Source organism: Haematobia irritans, chromosome 2 (genome assembly GCF_050003625.1).
Source record: "Haematobia irritans isolate KBUSLIRL chromosome 2, ASM5000362v1, whole genome shotgun sequence".
Lineage (NCBI taxonomy): Eukaryota > Metazoa > Arthropoda > Insecta > Diptera > Muscidae > Haematobia > Haematobia irritans.
Window position 1 is genome coordinate 234415328 of NC_134398.1, and position 21811 is coordinate 234437138.

At 33.0% G+C, this 21811-nt stretch overlaps 1 protein-coding gene across 2 annotated transcripts in view; it reads right to left on the bottom strand.

Annotated features, from left to right (window-relative positions):
* Window positions 1-5869: 5869 nt before the first annotated feature.
* The window catches only part of Tmtc2 (Transmembrane O-mannosyltransferase targeting cadherins 2), a 136017-nt gene continuing 120075 nt past the window's right edge, over window positions 5870-21811 (bottom strand). The window contains exons 7-11 of one of the 2 annotated variants that reach the window (XM_075297964.1): window positions 8946-9031; window positions 8444-8832; window positions 8287-8371; window positions 8065-8222; window positions 5870-7171 (exon numbers count right to left, since the gene is read on the bottom strand). In XM_075297964.1, the coding sequence (XP_075154079.1) occupies window positions 6995-7171; window positions 8065-8222; window positions 8287-8371; window positions 8444-8832; window positions 8946-9031 (895 nt within the window). In that variant the 3' untranslated portion in view covers window positions 5870-6994. Of the gene's footprint in view, window positions 7172-8064; window positions 8223-8286; window positions 8372-8443; window positions 8833-8945; window positions 9032-21811 lie in introns of those variants that run through there. The other variant, XR_012719832.1, reaches the window with a different exon arrangement.

Below are 21811 nucleotides of genomic sequence, written 5' to 3' on the forward strand. Positions count from 1 at the left end.
GTTAGAAATAATAAAATTTAAATACTAGCAAATAAACAAAAATAAGTTAAATTTGCCGTTAGTTTAACCATGGATTTTTTTCTGTATACGCTTTAAAAGTTGGTTAGTTAACTGTGTTCTAACAGAGCTTCATGGAAATGGTGGTAAATTAAATAACGTATGCAACATAATAAATTAATCAGTTATGTAAATTTCTACTCCCACACCCTCCAAAAAATCGCTTCTGTAACATATGTTATAGCCCAAACACATTTTGCTTCAAGCATATATATTTTCAGGATTGATCCAAACAAAATATTGTTTGTATAGTTCGAACATATTATGTTTCACCTTAGGGCATACATTGGTAGAAAAAAATTTTAAGGAAATTTTCTTTTTGTGGATATATTTTTAAGGCGCCAATTGGTTACATCCATTATTTTACTTGCAGCATACTCTCTAGGTCTCTCTTTCTAAACACATATATGTTTATAGCCTATTTCTAAATTAATATATGTTTGCATCTAAGCATATTATATTTACAAACATTTGATGTCGGAAACATAATATATTCTAACATATTAACATATATGTTATGCTAGTTAAACATGTTATGCTAGTTAATGAACATTATTGGCTTGCACTTAAAAATATTGTGTTAAAAAATTTGAGTTCCAAACATATAATTTTTACACCCAAACATATGAAAAACAGTCCTTTTCGTCCGTGAACATCTCGGCCAATCAATTGATCCTGGTCCGCCAACAATCGGTGTGGTCCTTTCCCTCATTTGGTTTGGTAGAGAGCGGTAGGGTGATTCTCGGTGAATTTATGTTACGATCCAATGAATCTTAGCCTACATTTGAAGCTTATTCATCTTTAATCCACATATTTAAAATCATTAATGTTTCATATTTGATAAATACCTGTTTTTATTTTTTATCACTATACCCTAGATTCTGGTCAGAACTGCTTGAAAATTATTATTGGAAAAAAATTTAAATGTTTTTTTTTTTTTTTTAATTTACGACCTATTGATCTATAATGCATTCAAATGAAATAAATAAGAATGAGTGAAGGTCTAGTGGAGTCTTCTGCACTATATACAGAAAAAAATTCAATTGCAAACAAATTATTTGATTTCAGTTTAACTTCATGAAGATTTTGAAGTTTCCAGATGTCGATGCAGTTTTCTTTAACCCAAGCATATCGAAAAAAATATGAATGGACTAAACGTAGTGGAATTCGAATTAATCACCTTCATTTGTTCTTTCGAGTTTACCTTTTTTGATGGCGTTGTTGTATGGACTACTATCATGGCGCTCTTTCTACCATATCTTGAGTATTTCTTTAATAAAATAATTTATTTTGAAGTGATTGTAATTGAAGCACTCCATTACATACGTCATCTTATAATATCCCCAGGAATTTCACTTCAATGGCACATTCACTCCTCTACAAAATTAGCATAATATTTTATGGTTTGAAGGAGAAACAGACATGAAGTTGTGGTATTGACTGTTTTTCGCACTTGTTGGCTCAAGTACTGGCATTTGGAGAATACATGGTTTAGTTCGCCCTAATCCTTTCGCTAAAGATGATGGTCTACTAAATTCTGGTCCAACAGCATGCCACTCCTGCACATCGCCAACGCAGTGCTCCAGTGAAGCACTTTTAAATGGTACTTGGAAATGTAGTCCTTCTCATGCATAGATAGAGTTTTGGTATTTCCTCGTGCAGTAGTACTAGACGAACCATTGCTCTGTTGCATATTATCATCATCATTATCAACATCATCGGCATCATTTACTTTCTGCTTCATTCAACGCCGGAGTAAAAATAGTAATGCTTGAGTCCAAGTTATAGTAGAAAACAACAGCAACAATGACAGAAGAGACCTCTTCATCTCAAAAAAAAAAAAAAACGAAAAATAAGTATCGGATGAACGAGGAAAGAGAATACTATGACATTAAAAGTGTTGGTTGTCAAAAGTCTTTAACCAGCTGGATGGTGGGTCCTTTGGTTTTTAACGTCCTCTACCATTTGTTGGCCACAGAATTTGTGCAGTATTGCACTCGGCAATGACTACGAGGGAGTTGGTCGCCTATAGAAGCCCATCGACTACAGGCCAACTCTAATGGCTTAGTTCGCCACCTTCCATGCCATTTGGAGGAGATGGAGCGATCCAATCACAAATGTCAACCCAACCACGAGCCATCTATTCTAATTGGCACAACATCCATCCATTCGGCCATTCAGTCACTCGTTGCTTCATACCATCATTCATACCGACTATCATCAGGGATAGCTCTGATGTTGGTGTAAAGTTATAGTTGCCTGGTCTTTCTCCCCATGTTGCTTCTGACTTTTTGGAAGGTTTCAAAATTTATGATATGGATTTGGAATTTATAATCCTTTAGCTTTATCGTTGTTGAGGGAGAAGTATGGTAAGGGGATTATTACATCATCGGAAGGACAAGGACAAAAAGAGAAACAAATGTGAAGTATATCGACAATGGATTTTAGATTCAAGTTATTTGAGAAGATTTATTTAAGAGGATGATAATCGTCATTGTGTCTGAAGTATAAGTGATAGTGAAGTAGTGTTAGAAAAGAATTTTCAACAAAAGCGGTTTAGTAATTTTACATTTGCCAAAAAATCAAAATAATAAAATGTTGATGCGTGATCCCAATAAGCTAGGAGAACTGGTGGTTGAAGAAAGGAGGAAGTTATCATTTCGTTTTTTTATATGTGATTTACATAAAACTACCCAAAGGTGTCGTATCCAACTTATGAATTCCTGTTAGTATAGTGTATCATATAGTTTCATATAACCCAAAGTAAAACAAAATGTTCTAAAATCCATATTTGATCTCCTTCCCCATCTTGGATGCCATTAAAATGTTTCATCAGCTTTTGTGATTTGTAGAGTTGTGCCGAGAGATTCTGGCCTCTTCTTCATCGTCATGGGAGTCATTTCATAAACTTCGAAAACACAATGTCTTGCATCGTGGTCATCTTTTCTAGCTAATGTAAAGGAGGAATGGTGAACGGATTATAGTTACGGTTATTTTCCTAATATTTTATTCCATCACAATTCAACTCTACACTGGCTCTATTCAATTTGATCTGCTTTTTGTTTTGTTTTTGCAATCTAAGCGCTATAATGGCGTTAAGCTTCTTAAGAATTCAATTATTTTCGTAGCTTAAAAATATAAGCAGCACTGTAACTCATTGTAATGATGATACTTTTTCGTTTACTACTCCGACTGCTGTTGCTGTATTTGCTGATTGTCTTTCCTATTTTGATGTTCTGGCTTCACAGCTCAGCTACCCTTATCCATATGGCCTTAGAATCACCCCTTTATATTTCTATGGATACTCTGGATCCCATATTCAATCCTGCACTTGGGTCGAGTGGTTTTATTTACTGCGCTTTGGTAGTGGTTTCAGTGGTCCTGTTGCAATATTATCCCTCTCAGGGTATCAGTTGTGGTTGTTGCTCTTCCTCTTAACTTTTTTATGTTGTTTGTTTTTTGTTGGAAGCTAAGTCCAAAGGCTTGGTTGTTGGTATATGTGTGTCTTTCATTTGCTTCATCTCCTTCTACTTGGTCCGGCTCGTTCATCCATCATTATCTGGTTTTAGTTTAATTTGCTTCGAAGCTAATTTTCATTTCGAATGGAAGAGACTGGGAAATATCCTTACCTTTGTGTAGGTCTTCATGTTACGAAATCGAAGTAATCGGTAATCACATCAAATGATATCATGTGCTAAGTAGATGAAATCTTATTCGGCCCCATAAAGATATTTGGCTCCGTTAAAGGATACTAATGAGTAGTTTTCGCTTCTGATTGGTATAAAGAAAAATCCAACAATTGAAGTAGGGCAAATGTGGGTTGTAAATTAACTAGCATTTCAATGTGAACAGCTAAAGAAAAAAAAAGAAATTCGTAATACTTAGGCTACGTAAGGTTAAGTAAAGTGGCAGTTCGTTATTTTATGATCACTTGTAGTATTCAGTCGATACCTGGCACACATGATGCGATGCCTTCTCTTATATCAATGAGTGCACTTTTTTACTTTGTAGTCAAGATGATAAAAAAATCAACAAATTTAAAGGTGATTTCATTAATTGTGAAGAATTTTTCAGAACTATTAAAGCCAAGTTGACCTTATTCAAACATAATTTTTTTTTCATTTTAGGATTCGCAATTTCAGATCATATCACATAACTATAAGGACAAAACGACTTCATTGAATAGTTTATCGACTTATGGAAAAATTTAGATTCGTATTTGAAGGACGTGGAATCTTTGGCCGTACGACAATATTTTTTTCAGTGTATGGAATCTCTCATTATCATCGTGCGGTGGTATATCACCTCTCAGTAATGCCGCATCTCTAAGCTTTAAGAAGTCTTTCTACATATCGGTTGACTCACCTTTAGGAATAGGTAAGTTTAATTAAGTTTATTTGGAGTTCATACTATAGCAACCACTCAAATTTGGGAGCCACTGTGGTGCAATGGTTAGGATGCCCGCCTTGCATACACAAGGTCGTGGGTTCGATTCCTGCTTCGACTGAACACCAAAAAGTTTTTCTGCGGTGGATTATCCCACCTCAGTAATGCTGCTGACATTTCTGAGGGTTTCAAAGCTTCTCTAAGTGGTTTCACTGCAATGTGGAACGCCGTTCGGACTCGGCTATAAAAAGGGGTCCCTTGTCAGTGAGCTTAACATGGAATCGGGCAGCATTCAGTGATAAGAGAGAAGTTCACCAATGTGGTACCACAATGGACTGAATAGTCTAAGTGAGCCTGATACATCGGGCTGCCACCTAACCTAACCTAACCACTCAAATTTATTAATTTTGTCTTATCTTCAGTTGTTGAATTTTTGGAGCTCCCTAGAGACTATTTTATCCAGATTGGTTCATCTCCCTTCTGATCCAATATTAATATCAAATATGTCCTCTATGTTCTTCTTGGAGATTATTTGATGTATGCCCTAAATTTATTTACGAAGTTTAATAACCTAGATACAAATTATAAAATAGATTTTTGATCTTCACAAAAAAAAGTATCACCGAAATATTTCCAATTAAAAATTTGAGTGAAGATAAAACTTTTTCTATTAAAAACTTAATTAATACAAAAAGTTTTTAGTCAAACTAGAAACAATAAATCAACTAAGTCAATGATTGAACATTTTTAATTTAAAAATTACTTCACACAATTAGCTTTTTGATCAAACTCGGAAGACTAAGCCATTTTTGTTGGATTTTTTTTGTAATTATTAATTAAAAAATTATTAGAAACAATCATTTATTTAATCAAAACAAAACAACTAAATCAGTTGGGAAACCGATTGGAAATAGTTACGTTTTTATTAAAAAAATAATAATTTTATTTGAATCGATTAAAAAATAATTGAAATTTGTTATTGAAATCAATTAATTTTTTACTCAAGTATTTTTCGATGCTCGATTAAAACTGTAATTGATATTATCATTGTCGTGACTGAAGACATTTCAATTAAAAAAATAATTAAATCAATTAATTTCGTGATTGAATCAGAATTTTTTTATGCGCTCTGAGAGACCATTAAATAATTGGTAAGTATGTCTTCATAGTATACGTATCTTAACCACAATACACATCCATATTACTAGGATGTGAGTTATTGGCTGCAAAAGAAATCTATGGTGGAAGGCCAGACCGAAAATGGACGCGAAGTCTATGGTAGAAAGTAGGTGAGATTCGATCAGGACGAAAATGGACTCAATTTTTTATCTTATTTGCCCGAACCCAAAAACAAAACTAAAAATATTCACTGTAGGTTTATATCGGTTCATTGATTAACATATCCTACTATTGAATAAAACATCGATTTGGTATATTTTTGAAATATTTATATTTTTCACTTTTATATTTTTATGAATATATCTTTTGCTTTAATATTATTTCCATGATTTACAATATGTTTACTTGTTATCTGAGATAAGTTTTTTGTTGTAATCATTTTGTGTTTTCGATTTCATATCCAAAATTTAAGACAGGTAATATATGAATTTCCTTTAGGAAAATTTATTACATATGGGGAAGAAATAAAAAGAATTTGCAAGCAAAGGATATTCGGGAGTGGGATGTCCGAGGAAATAAAAGGTTTAAGAGATTATTTATCTTTCATTAGAATTATCTACAAGATAATATACATTTATGTTCAATGCATTTATAAAACATAACAGAAATAATATCTATGCTATTTAACCGCTCAACTTCTTCCCTCCTCTCTTCCAAAACGGAAAGCTATTTACATTCAAGATTTACAAGTCATTCATAATGGATTGCAAGTCTGGTGGATATAATGATCAAGATAAAGATGTTAATTATTTACAGCAAATTATGAAAGGTGTTTAATAAGACCGAATATCATATGCCCGGAAGGATGATGCGGGTGGTAAACTTTGTTTTCTTATCTAGATTCAGAGGATAATATTTGTGTTATGTAGTTTTTGGAAGAGAGGAGATTTGATATTTTTCTAGGTTTTATTTGAAAATTTGTATTATTTAATATGATGTCGGTGTTTTTTTTTTTTTTTGGTTGCGGATATTTACATAAATTCAAAAGTTAATAATCTTCTTTTACATTTCATAATTAAATATTTAAATGTTGGTCTTGGATTTGTGTTGTGTTCTTCGTTTCCTATGATACATTTGTTTACAATATCTTTAGAAGATTTGTGTTAGTTTGTGGTTGTTCATTGACATACATTTATATGTGAGTATATCCATCCACACATACACACACATTTATTACTGGGTATATGGGTGTGTGTGTACATATAATACAAATATACACTTAATAATATAAGTCAGTTATAGAAAGCATATGTACACTCATCACATTTACATATTCACATGTGAATATGTGGATATGTACATGTGTTTGAATGTCCATTTATATTATGCATTGTATTTGGGTCGGCTTGTCTGTGTGATTGACCGGAGTCCTCTATTTGGTATCGGTTAGTCCTAGTTTGGCTAGATTACCCAATGTAGTTGCATCTCCTGGTTGCAGTCTCAAGGCTTCCTTATAGCTGGCAGCAGCATTTGTCGTACGTCCCAGTAGGTGCAGAATAGCCCCAAGATTGGTGTGAGCATGGGCGTCACCTGGTCGTAAACTGACAGCCTGAAAATAATCGGTAAAAAAACAGAAAGTGTGTTTGTGTTATTCTAAATGGCATTGATGGTTTCCCTGATATGCATTGAAAAAACTGCAATAATATTTTATAATTAATGCAAATTCATCTTCATCCCCGAATTCAAAAGTTTGGAGAATAGGGAAAAAACTTAAAATTTAATATCAAATAATTTGGATATCGATATACATATATCGGTTGTAACCAAACCGTTTACACCTTTTTTGATTTTATTGCACTATTTGTAATATACAATCATATAAATTGAAGTGGTGTAAAAATATTTTGTAATTTTGCCAGTAGATAGAAAATCATGTGCGTTTTATAATATTTTCTTATTTAGTAAGACGATATTTTTTGTAAAATTTCTAATTTATTTGAAGTAGTTTCATGGCCTTGAAATCACTGAAAACTAATAATTATTTTCTCGTTTATTGGTACATATGATTGGAACAGTGAGCTCTAAACGAGAATCAGATTCCACATTACAAGCAAATTGGGTAATAAGTGTCGATGCTAGAGTTTTAAAGATCATTTAGTATGATGAAAAAATAACAAAAAATTACAGTGTTTCAATTTAGGATAGTGGTAGAAAAAATTTTGAGGTTACTAGATTAATGAAATGTTAAACAACAGAAAGTGGTTACCGCACACCAATTTATGTGTTTAAAAATACCAGGTTCCGACTTAATGTAAGTCGGATAAAAATTGCAAACCCAACTATCTTTGGTGCGGTTATGATTCTATTTAGATTTTTTATACATATTACTTTTTTCAAATATATTAAAAATTATAAAAGTATATAACATTAATCTGAATTTCACAATTATATAGACTCGATAATTGCAGTTTATAGATTTTCAAAATTAACCAAAGCACTTACCTTTCTGTACCAAAATTCAGCCTCAAGTTTTCGATCCATTAGCCTTAATGCAGTAGCTGCAGCAACCACTAAGGAGTAATCTCGAGGCGCTAATTCAGCTGCTTTTATCCTATAAACTATGGCCTCTGCCAAGCGTGATTGGGATGCAAGAAATTCAGCTATAATTAAGAAGAAGGAGATATTCAGAAAACCTGCTATGCATATTAATTTGAACCGCCTTACCATAATGATGGTGGACACTGGCCTCTTCAGGTGCCAATTGCAAAGCTCGTTTAAACCACATCTCTGCCTCTGGTATTCTACTGCTCTGTGGGAAAATGTTTAATGGAAACGATGTAAGAATTCATCAAATAAAATTCTTTCCTGCTATTGAACTTACATTTCTGGCCAATGTTATGCCATAGGAGAGATGAGCTGCTACTTGATTGGGTTGCAGTTGCAAGGCAGCCCTATGATGTCTTTCGGCTTCATCCCATTGTTGTAGACGACCAAAGATGTCACCAATTCGATGATAGAGCACATCACGCTTGTAATAGTTGTGTGGCAGTTCATGAAGGGCTTCACGATAAACGGCCAAAGCTCTTTGCAATTTTCCCTGTTCGACATAGAGTGCTCCCAGTTGCAGGTACGATGTAATGCGGGCATTTTCATGCCCTTGTCGATCTCTTACGCCCGTGCCATCCACCTTTGACCCCTCTTGCAGTACTTGAGCGGCATCCTGACATTTTCCCAAAGCTATCAGTGAAATGCCCAAATTCAAATAAGCCACTGTAATAGCAAAAAAAGAACACAAACGAAAATGTCGAATGTCAGTGTATTCATGGAAAAGGTAAAGCAGTGAATAGTTTTTGTCCAGCCATACGGCTGAGGAATCTACTTACCAGCTAAATTAGGTCGAAAATTCAAGGCTTTTTTGAAACTCATTACAGCGGCTTGATAATTTTGTTGGTTTTGATATAAAATTCCTCTGAAAAGAGAATAATGGGAAAGGGAGATATTAACCTTGAGGGCACTATTATGTCAATGGCAATTTATAAATATGGTGGAAATGCAAACGAATGCAAACGAAAAAGCTATTTCATATTGTTAGTAAATGTGAATGCTATCCACAAGGGCTGTGGAGTCGGATATATTCCCCATTTGCCTTCTTGAGTGTGAAAGTTCAAAATTTGCAACCGATTTGCTGAAATTTGGAATCTGGTTTTATTTTAGGTCCTTATGTTATGTGAGTCAATATCGTCCATACAGAATCTGGTGTGATAGCCTTCAAATAAACATACACACAAAACAATTTCTGATTCAATCACGAAATTAATTGATCCAATTAATTTTTTAATTGAAATGTCTTCAATCACTGAAATGATGGTATCAATTAAAAGATTAATTGAAGTTCAATTAAAAATTAATTGATACAATTAAAAAATTAATTGATACTATTAATTTTTGTGATTGATTTTTATTTCAATTAAAAAATTTGTTGATTCAATTAAATTTTTAATTGAACATTTTTTAAAACTCAATTAAAGACTCGGCCCGGCATAACTTCCGTTGTATGTACACCAATGTCGGGAAGTTCAAACTTCTACATTCCGATACATTTTGGGTGGAATTTTCAGTTTTTTGAATCCGTAAATCAATGTGCTGGATATTGTTGTTATATAACATTTTCCCTCCAAATAAAACCTTTTTTAAATTCAATGAATCTTTATCAAAACAAATGAGATCTTTTTAAAATTAAATGAAATTGTTTTTTGAAATCAAATGAATCTGCACTGAAAAAAATATTGTCGTGAGGCCAAAAATTGCATGTCCTTAAAATACGAATGCGAATTTTGCTTAGCATAGAATACGCATTTCATTGTTATAAAGTTTTTTCTTCCTTATCCAAAAGTCGGTAAACTTTTCAATGAAGTAGTTTTGTCCTTATAGTTAAGTGATTCGATTAAAATTTTGTATCCTAATATAAAAGAAAATTTCATTTTACTAAGGTCAACTTGGCTTTAATATTTCTGAAAAAAATTTAAAAATTAATGAAATCGTCTTTAAATTTTGCATCTGGCCTACAAAGCTAAAAAGCGTTTCAAAATATGAGATGAGCTTTTAAGATTTTATTTTAAAGACATCTTTTATTTGAAACATAACATAATTTTTACTTGTAGTCGAGTCTAAATTTGGATATTAAATTTTCGTTAACACGTTTTTAAAGGACTAAGATAGCACATGAAGAAAAAAACTGAAAAAAAATGAATGAATTGAAATTTGCTTCCCAGAATCAAATACGCACAATTCAAACTTATAAGAGAAGTGTGTCTTAAATGTGTCCATACTTCAATACTCCGCTTATTTGGTTCGGAATCAATACCAAAATCATTAGTGTATAGACAAAATCATGATTTTCAGTTTGTAAAATCAAACGAATACATTCTAATGAATGTATTAATAATTAGGCCAAAAATTATTATCGAATAAAATGGTATATCGCTTAAGAAGTCATGAGATAAAGATTATTCCAGTATGCTTGACATATACTATTCGATTAACACGGGTGTTAATCAATGTACTCAACACTAATATCATAAGTAATCAAGTATTTATATATAAAAAGGTATTGTGGTACACTAATTTTTTAGCATTAACGGGCAAACGGAGTGATGAAATCTATGTTTTTTTTTTGGTTGAAGTGTCTACCTTTTTGCCTTTTCAATCTTTTGTTCACTAACATGATTCCTATTGCTTGCTATTATACTCTCGAGCCTCCTTTCCCCACTGACTTCCCTGAAAGAATAATGAAAGGGCCTTTCCTTGGGATTCAATGCGGGCTTGAAGGGCTTTCTTGAAATTGGATAAGCTTCGTTTGGGTCTCACAAAAAATGGGGTTTCTGTAAACTCCTCTATTAGTTTGTTTTGCTGGCGTTTTTTCCACATGGCTTGTCTAACGTTTTTGGTGTTGTTGCTCCTCTTCATCTTGGTATTGTGAAGTATTATTGTATTCGCCTTCAACATTGTTCAGTCATTTTTCGTATTGTGTTTGACACAAATGGGCTTTTAGTTCCAGATTCCATGAATGTGTGCAGCATAACGTTCACACATATGGGTGTGTGTGTATGTGTGCATTGTGCTATCTTTTGTCAAATTCGTAGGAAAATCCGTTCACTAGTTCGTCCTTCATTCATAGTACACTCGGTTTTGTTCCCATGACGCATGTCTCAGTGCAATTTTGTTGTTATTGTTGGAGTTCCTTTGGAAAATTTTCATTGAATTGACGGAAATGCTTGTGTGAGCAACAAAACGGCAACAGCCACCTCTCACTGACTACAATGCCTAGTACTCACACAAACACACACACACACATATATATGTTCACGTGAAACTCACTCACATACTCTCTTGCATATTGAAGTGATTGCGTTTTTGACTGAAAATGTGCATATTTCTCGTTGTTGTTGTTTAGTCTTTTTTTTTGCATCCAACATCAAGTATTTTGCTTGGTTGCTTTTTCATGTAAGCATGTTTGCTTGTCATATTTGTGCCTTTTTGGGATTATGTTCTTCTGGTACATTTAGAAGACATTAACAGGGCTTCAGGCATATCCAAGTGGAATGGAGAAATTTAAAGGAATGATTTTTTCATAACCAAATTAGGAAAATAACGTATAGATACCCATAAGACACATTTCGGTCTTAATATAGTGTCCTGGTAGGATTTAAATCGTGACAAAAAATTAAAAGACTCTATAAATTTGTCACTATTAGTTTTTTATGAAGTAGACTTATATAAGTGGATTAAATTGTTTTGATAAAGCTGAGTATTTCAGACCTGCCCTGAGTTTGCTCATATATAGTGAGATTCGTTGTTCGGAAATGCGTTTATTTTTAAATTTTCTACTTTAAAACTTAAATTACTTATTTATAAAAAAACTTTTTCCGAAAGTCACTTTTTGCTCTATATTTTTTTTGACTCATACATAGTGAGTTTGCTCATACATAGTGAGATTCGTTGTTCGGAAATGCGTTTATTTTTAAATTTTATACTTTAAAACTTAAATTATTTTTTTTATAAAACAACTTTTTCCGAAAGTCACTTTTTGCTATATATATTTTTTTTTGACTCCACACCCAGAGAAGGAATATGATCACCTCAAACATGTTTTAAGAGCAAAATGTTATTTTTGGGTGGTGACCATGTAACATGGTTTTCGCAACCATGTTATTTTCTCTGAAATCATGTATCTGATTTCGACAAGCAGGTTATATTTGACGAGAAAATAACATTTTAGTGACAAACATGTTACATGGTCACCATACAAAAATAACATTTTGCTATTGAAACATGTTTGAGGTGATCATATTCCTTCTCTGCGTGCACAGTATATATTGGGCTTTATTATTTAAAGATAGTGCGAACGACTATGAGTACGAACTATTCAGAAGCAAATTAAATAGATACATGGTGCCTTCGAGGACCAGACCAGTTTGTAATTATAGTCTAGATCTTTTGTCAAAAAATAAATTTTAGACAACCCGTGTAAAAATGTATGGATCGAATATGATGAGATAGACTTAGATATAATTCCATTCATAACGAGATCAAACTATATATAGGGATAGATATAATTATATCTAGGGCATGGGATTCGTTAGATCTGACCATTTCGCGGATCTACACATATCTAATCATATAAAATTAGATATCTCAATTTTTACTAGGGAATCCAATTTTTCATTTGTCTCATTTCTTCAAATCAAACAGATTACAGACATACCCAGCAAAAACTAGGTAACCAAATCTAATTACAATTGGCATTACCAGGTGTAAAGCTGTCATTACAAGTTGCATTACATTGTGGTGAGTTGTAATGACTAATTTGTAATGACAAAAATAAATACTTGTCGGTAATTTTCGAATTGTTATTCTCAAATTTTAGGCAGTTGGCCGTTAATGACTTAATAAAATAGAATAAATGATGGTACCATTAGGTATAATTATTCCCATAATTGAGCATTTACTTAAAAAATCAAAAAGAAGATGTAAGATGCAATGATTAGCATGCTCGCCTTGCATACACAAGGTCGTGGGTTCGATTCCTGTTTCGACCGAACACCAAAAAGTTTTTCAGCGGTGGATTATCCCACCTCAGTAATGCTGGTGACATTTCTGAGGGTTTCAAAGCCGTTCGGACTCGGCTATAAAAAGGAGGTCCCTTGTCATTGACCTTAACATGGAATCGGGCAGCACTCAGTGATAAGAGAGAAGTTCACCAATGTGGTATCACAATGGACTGAATAGTCTAAGTGAGCCTGATACATCGCGCTGACGCCTAACCTAACCTAACCTAACCTAATGTAACATTAATGCCAAAGATTTTTTCGTTAAGAAATTTTTATCACAAATAATTCATAATAATTGTGTTTTAAAATAATGACATTATCATATTATGTTTTAAATAAATTCTTTCCTATACCTCATTCATATTACACTTCCAAAACGCTCTTAAACTAGATTTAAAATGCCATTTAAAAAAGGGGCTCATAATCCACTTTTAGTAGATTTAGAACCTAATGTGAATGTGCTATTGGGTATATTATAACGTAATTCACGATTCCAACTCCCTTCAACAACATACATTTATTTCTATTTTAAGTGTGAAATTAATTTGCGTGTAATATTATTTAGATGATTTATTAGATTTTTTGTTTATTTATACAATATTCGTTTCTATTCAAGTAGTGCTCCTATTACAGCATTACTCTCCATATTTTGATCCATTGTAGTCGGCGATAGAAATCAATATTTTCGAGATTTGGTTGCCTGAGACAATAAGTGGCTATTTTGCAAACTTTGCTATATCTACGAATAAGTGATTACACATTAGGTGGTTATATGCTTTATAAGCACTAATTATTTCATGGCCAAGTGTATGCCTGGGGAGAAGTACTTCCCTCCTAGGACATGCGTATGTAAATGTAATCCGGAGCGATGCCAATTAATAAGTGGTTATTAATTTTTAAACAGACTTACCTACAAGATTACCGGGTAATGAGAGTTTTTGCCATTATTTCATCTTAAAGAAAATACTTTAAACAAAAATGAAATTCTATTGTCTAAAAATTCTTGAGAAAGGATTGATACGAACTAATTTGCCCATAGAGTGCAAAACTTTACTTCGATTTTTATATTATTTGCACGGAGAGTACAACTAGAAAAAGGCAGATTTTTAATAATGTACACGCAGAGAAGAAACATGATTGCCACAATCATATTCGAAGAGCAAAATAATATGATAGCTGCTATTTTTGCGGCGACCATGTAACATTTTAACCTGCAACCATGTTGGCTCAGTGAACATGGTTCTAAGAAAAATACAATTGTCCTCATCTAAAATGTTATTATATTGATAAAAAGAATTTTGTTTCCATTAAAAGACAATGGTCACGATCTAAAATGTTATGTTATTCGTCAAAAATGTTTTTCTTCTAGTTAAAAGAACATGGTCACAACCTAAAATGTTTTGATTTTTATGAAAAAACTTTTTTCGTCGTCGAAAAAAGGACGCCACTTGAGAAAAGAAAACACAAAATCAACTTTATTTATTTGTTTTTATTTATTTATAAACTAATTCATTGTTTATTTGTATTTATAATGTCGTGCAAGCAAACTTCACATATTTTTACACACTCTAGTTTGGTTCAATTTCAACAATAAGTAATCATTCCATATTTACTTCGTGACCATCAAATGTACAAACGCAGACATCATGTAACTGCAAATAAAAATAAATTATACCATATATCAAAATGCAGAACAAAAACCAGGTATATTTTTTTCAATTACACTTTCCTTTTTTGTATTCACATAAAACCACGTGCCATTTCTGAATAAATAAATTAACACAAATAAATTAACAATAATTCCGTATTCTCCGTCCATTCCAAGAAACAATCAACACACGACTGACGCGCAAAATGAAAATCGTGTGTACCTGCTCAATGTTTTTATAAAATTCTTGTCGCTGCAAAAAAATAAAAAATTAAATGGTCACGAAAACAATGTACATGGTCTTTATGGCCATGTAATGGTTGTAGACATGTCTATACGTAAACTATAAAAATATTTTTTTCTCTGCAAAAAAGTAAAAAAATTGAATGGTCAGATACATGATTTTCCTGACCATATAATGGTCTCAAATTCTATCATTTAAATAATAGAACATGTTTGCGGCATTTGAGAACCATTTAAATGCTTATTGCCAACATATATTTTTCTCCGCTCGAAAATTATTTTTACAAAGACAAAATACATGGTTTTCGCGACAATTACATACTCTAAATAAGCATTAAATGGATGCGGCAACCATGTCCAAACATGTTTTTTCTGTGCGTGTAACATCCGTGTATAAATTTACTCTATGATGCTTGCAATTTTTCGTATGATAAGCCAGGGCTTTATATTTATATTTATATTTTCCATTTTCTCGTGAAAATTTGAAATCACATTACAATTACAATTTTCCAAAATTGTATCTAAACTGTATTACAAACGCCGATATGACAAAAATAAGTGATTAGTTTTCGTCAAATTAAAGAATATTTTTATGCATAATTTTTTTGCATTTGTTTAAGAAAATTTCGTACTTTGGACCAAAGATTGGTATTCAAAATGTAAAAAAAAGATCTTTTATTCTTCAACTGTGTATAGTTTTTTCTTTTTTCAGGGAAACTTCCTCGTGTTAATGACCTACATAGAGTTAAATTGTTTTTAATGCCCTGGAGTGTTCACGTTTTTCTGAGTCCATGTATCTTCTGTCTGACCTACAAATATTTTAATTTATATTTTTTTTTCCGAAGAAAACTCACGTTCGCACCATTATCAATTATTGTAATTATCTGAAATCGACATCTCTTAATTTAACTTTATGAAGTCAATGACTCCACCCAACAGGCTTGGGCCACAAAATCCATCAATACTTGCAGTATTCAGTCCTTGGTGATGTACTTGACTTCCTCCCAAACAAAAAACTTTATTGCGTGTTAAGATTGCGGGAAATCGAAAAAAACAGCCGACAAACAAAAGAAATGTAACAAGACTGGATAGCAAACAGCAACAGTGGAGTGTTTGTTTATCGTAAATAATTTATAAAAAGCAAGCACCAGGCCACAAGCCTTCCTCCCATTTTGTTTTATCAAACCACTATGGTACTAGCCCTGATTCGGGGGTAGAGGATGTTGTCAGGCACAAATGAAAATCTTTCAATTCACAGTGTTTGCTTCTTCAACTTGGGTAAATCGAAATGGAATTACGTTTGACCTGAATGTGAGTGTACGTATTGCTATTTCACAGAAAACATCCTTGTACCTTCACTGTAATCATGTACTATCCTAAAGGGGAGACAAAAGGAACAGAGCGGAAGGCTAAGGTTCTGGAAGATGCCTCCGTTTCTCAAGCACTGAGATAGTGCGGAGCAAACAGCATCATCTAAACCAAAACCAAATAACAAAACCGATAATCATTGAGCTGAATAATTTGATTTCTTTTCAATGACTATGGATGGACTGGTACTCGAAAGAACGAATGTTGGGTACTCCACTACTCTATGGAGTGTTTATTCTGTTGCTCTTCTTTTTCCAATCTTTCTGTGACTTCAATCCTATGCTACAGCGTGAAAGCCACCCACTTCCATACTAGCTACAACCGCTTCATGTTTGATTCAATGAAGTTCTTCTTTCTTGTCGTATTTGTCGAGTTGGAAATAAAAAACACTTAACATAGGAATTCATCTTGATTTTCATTTTTCGATTTTCTACCACCTTCCACTTTACTGGCAAGTAATCGACGCTTGATGTTGAAATATTCCAGTGGTTACAGGATGTAAGGCGGAATATGCTATGCTTCAACTAATGATACCTGCTGCTCTTGCTACTGTTACTCTACTGGTACTGGTGTTGCTTCTGCAACTGACGAATTTACTCTCGTACTTGGGCATCAGTCTGACAAACAGTTGGGATGATGTATGCCTGATTGACGGTCAGACGAACAGACATTCTAGCAACCCAGTTATCGAGTCAAACAAACATAAGAAATACTTGATGTACTTCAACCTATCACAACAGCAATAGGACAACCACTAGGAGCACACAGCAAGCACAGTGGATATAAAAAATAATGGAGGATCGTATGGAATGAAATAAGGATTAGGTTCGGTTAGATTTGGCATAGTGACAATCCTACATTTTTTGGCAACCTTAGACTATTCAGTCCATTTTGATACCATAGTTGGAAAACTTCCTTCTTATGCATACTGCACTATTCTATGTTACAAAGAACATCCTTCTATTGATAAACTCAGTAATGTCACCAGCATTACTGAGAGGCTTTTAAATACCACTCGGAACTCGGATTGAACCCACCATACTCTACGTCGTGCATTGCAATCCTCAGACTCTGCAGAAAACCTACAGAACTCGTTTACTTAGTTGTATAGAACAAATCAAAATATGAAGCAAATCAGATATGCCTAAGAAGAAAACCCCGGAGTTCAGTTTATGGAGTGATATGGGCCTTACATTCCTTGATTCCCATTTAAATTCGATCTGTTTGAAATTGAATATTTTTATGTGAGCTATACTTATGCTTTGGCCATTTTAATAATGATCGAGTTTGTACGAAAACATCAACCGTACCAGTAAGTTTGCACATCACTACCCACTGAGAGTTGTGTCCATTCCTTGAAATTTATATTTTTTGTTTTATCTCTCGCTTCATATTTGTCTAAGTTCATAGTAAACATTTCAATAGATTTAATACTTAAACATTAATGACATAGCGACGAAGGTAATCCTATGCAAACAAGTAACTAAATATCTTGGCATTGAATTACACAGAATTTTGTAAGCAAGAGTTGATATCAAATTCAATTTAAAAATTTGAAAAGTTCGCGCACAAGGATTTTCTTTTAAGAAGTTAGGATCTCATATTTTATCAACTAACTTAAAAAGAATTTCAAAGAGTGTCATTTCACATTGTAAATAAAATATGAAACCATCTGGTGGTCATCTTTTTCGGAGAAGTCATCTCTAATTGTCGTATATTTTTGAAAAGGGCAGAAGTTTAAAAAGCATGCCTGGATAATTTAAAAAAAATCTGTTTGGAATCATATATTTCAAATAGACTTTACAAAAAACTATTTTTTAAAAACTACAAATTTTTGTTAGGGAATATATGTTACATTATCCAATGAATGTGAAGTGATTTTTCCATATAGTTAGGGCCAATTTAATATAATGACTGATGTAAAGGCAAAAAGTACTGTCATCTTCTTGTGTGAGTTGTGCAATCGTAAATTGTTGAAGATCAGTCGAAACAGCTATATCTAAATCTCAAAAAACTGAACGTTAAAGAGATTTTATGGGGGAATATCTTGTTCCATATGACAATATAGACTAAAATGAAATCGTGTTTGTAAAGAAGTAAATCCATTGTCATCACCCTTATCGGTTTAGATTTAGATATAAATTCAGCATTTATTGCCTGATTTTAACATATATCCCTCATATTATTGATTGTTATATATGTTGGCGGAGCCGTGACATTTATAGACATTTTCCACTCAGTTAGAGTGATTAATAAAATAACTTTTCCGGTCAGAGTCCTTTCAAAACGCGTTAACGACAGTTTATATTTCGAATACAAGTAGAATTTTGGTTTTTTAATCATTTTATTAGCCAGAAACATCATGTCTATACAGTTTATGTAAGACCGTTTTTGAATGGCCTTAATCCTCTAAATTGTAGCTTTTGATTATCGTGAGTTATCTCACAAAAACACTAATCGTTTCTCCATCGGTGTTTCCTCCTATTGGTACAGATGTTTCTTTAGCTGCTAATAAATATTTGTTTGTGGTACACGTTTGCCCTCATCGAACTTTGTTCTTCACTTCAAAAAAACAATTTTAACAACCCAGCAAAAAAAGCGTCGCCAAAAAAGTAATGCAAATGTTGTTTTTGGATCCGGAAGTGGTGCAAAATTGAGCGATGAATTTAACATGGGCTTGTCATAGGACGTAAGTCCTCCATTTCAACAGCCGTTGCAATGAATTTGCATCACTTCTTTAGGTGTGATCCGAATTCAATGTTTTGGATGTAAATTAAAAAATTCTGTGATATTTTGTAAAAAAAAAATATAAATTTTTATAACTTTTAATGGATTCTAACGCTTGTCGGAAACGTGTGACTTTAAATATTTTCAAAAATTCACAATTTTTTTCGGATTGGATTCGGTATTTTTTTCGACAAAATTTAAATGATTTGTACCATTTTATGAATTCTTACTCTGTTTCTAACCTAGTTGAAACAAAAAAAGTTAAAATTACCCCTTACAAGTATGAAAAAACCAAGTTATGAAAAATTGAATTAAAAGAACTGCCTGGGTAGTTAAAATAAAAAACATCATTGGGAGTGCATCTTCTGGAAGTCCTTGTAAAATTGTGTCTTTGGAAGAACTTCCAAATTTTTTGCTGGGAATAAATGGAAATTTCGTTGGTCTAAAATTGTATATTGAGCTTACTTATGTTTTCTTATTCAGTAAAAGCAATGGTTTTTTGTATACTTAAAATTGTATTTAAACTTCCAAGCATATATATATGTGTTACCCAATATTGGAAAATATATCAGTAATACATCCGTTAAGTAACGAATTTCCTAAAAACCAAAGGCTCACTTCTTCACCTTGTTTCTGATAATACCCATCAAATATGGTATTGATTTAGGGCATCCTCTCATCGGTCCTTCCAATTTCGTAGCAGGGTTTTTTAAGTTCCTGGAAAATCGAATTGGAATTGATTTTGTTTTGTAAGAGTGGTGAAATTAACAGCAGTTAAATTTCTTATAAATTACAAACCAATTGCTTTTATTTGTTTGGAGTTTTTTAAAAGATTTATGGGTTATTTATTTATGAAATAAATATCTCTTCATAAGCCACTGTATATCATCAAGAACATCATCAGTATTTTGCGATATTGGCATTTGCTATTTGTTATTTTCCTTCTGATGTTTGAGAACATCTCCGATAAGCATTATTTGTACTTTATAGCGCAAAGCTGGAAGCTGGGGAGAGAGGACAAAAAAAAAAAAAACAAACAAACAGACAGACAGACAAAGAGAGAAACCTCGACAGAAGATGATGTATGGAAATGTATATGGACTGACTGCAAATCGTTAAGAAAATATATATGCCAAAAAGTACAAAATATCATCAAGAAGAGCACATCTAAATGCCATATCAAACAGACGGGACTCTGCTGTAGCCTTCACGTGAGTATAGCTACTCTGTGCCAGGACAACAATATGTTCTGGTAATATGATCTACAATTCTTTAGCTACATGTCGGGAGGGGGTGGGATGACGTAGACTAAAGATAAACGATGATGCCACAAGCAGCTGGATGTCTGGTTGTTCCATTGAACCGCCACGGCCACGTGTCGAGGGCTAGAATGGTGACGGAGTTGGGTGGGACATGAATTTGTTTTTAAATTGGTTTTGGCATTCAACATATTGTTTCTCATATTTATTTACTTTTTTCTCGCTATTTTATTTTGTTTCGAAATGTTTATTGGATATGTTGTTATTGTTTTTGGTGTTGCCTATTGTTGTTCCATGAAATGTGGTTTAAATTGTTGTTCCTTCCTCTCTCTCTGTAACTATCTTCGCATCTAGCTTTAATACAGCTGGCTGGCTGGGTGACAACCATGAAGTCAGATGCCATACCTTGTTTTAAGCTACCGGGTCTCTGGCTTGGCCTTATCTTTAGTTGTCCCTTTGCCACGCTGTTCGTTAGTCATCGCCAAGTGGTGCAATGGAAATTACTCTCGTGTATTTCCACAATGTTTACTTTATGTTTCGTTTGCAGTATTGTTTGGTGGTTTTCCCTTCTCTGCATTTCTATAAGTTTCCGTTGTTTACTTTGAATTGAATTCACTGGTGGTTTACCTTGTGTACTCTTCGTCTCTTTTCCTCCCTGTGGATTTACTTTGTTTTCAATTCACATCCCACTTGAATGGAATAACAAATCTCGGAAATACCTTAAGCTCTATTGATTATATGACGGTGATTTGTAAACTGCGGTTGGATTGGGTGTACGTGAAAATAAGGAGTCTTTTTTGTTATTGCCACTATGAAATTGCAAAAAGATTAGTAATAATAATAGCAGCAACTTAATAGTTTGTTCTGTTTACCAACTATTTCTTGCGAGAGAAATTCTCATGGAAGTCTTACAAATTTTGGTATTTCGAACTTTTTTGTTTGAGGTTTGTGAAATTCTTTTATTGTTTTTTTTTTTTTCACAATGATAAAAGAGCTTAGTCATTATTTAATAAATATTAAGAGGTTTTAAATTTGATTAATCATATATTTTAGTAGTTTCGTTTATACTATAGATTTTTCTATGAAATCTTTTATGGGCCATATATTTGACTAGAAAAGTTGGCTACATAATTTCGAATTTTAATTTTTACACCCGCAATATCATCAAGATATTTTCTTCCTAGACCCCATGTTGATTTAAATTTAGACGTTTTGCTGCCATTCTACACTTACCCCCATTTTCATAAAGCTCCGTTAGTGTTCCGTTAACTAACCAACTTTTAAACCGTATTATCGACGAAGCTGTCATCTTGCCTTTATATTCCATAGGCCAGTTAGGAACTTAACTGACGAAAAATTTTCAGTTAAAGTTAACCGGAGAGAAGATATTTGCA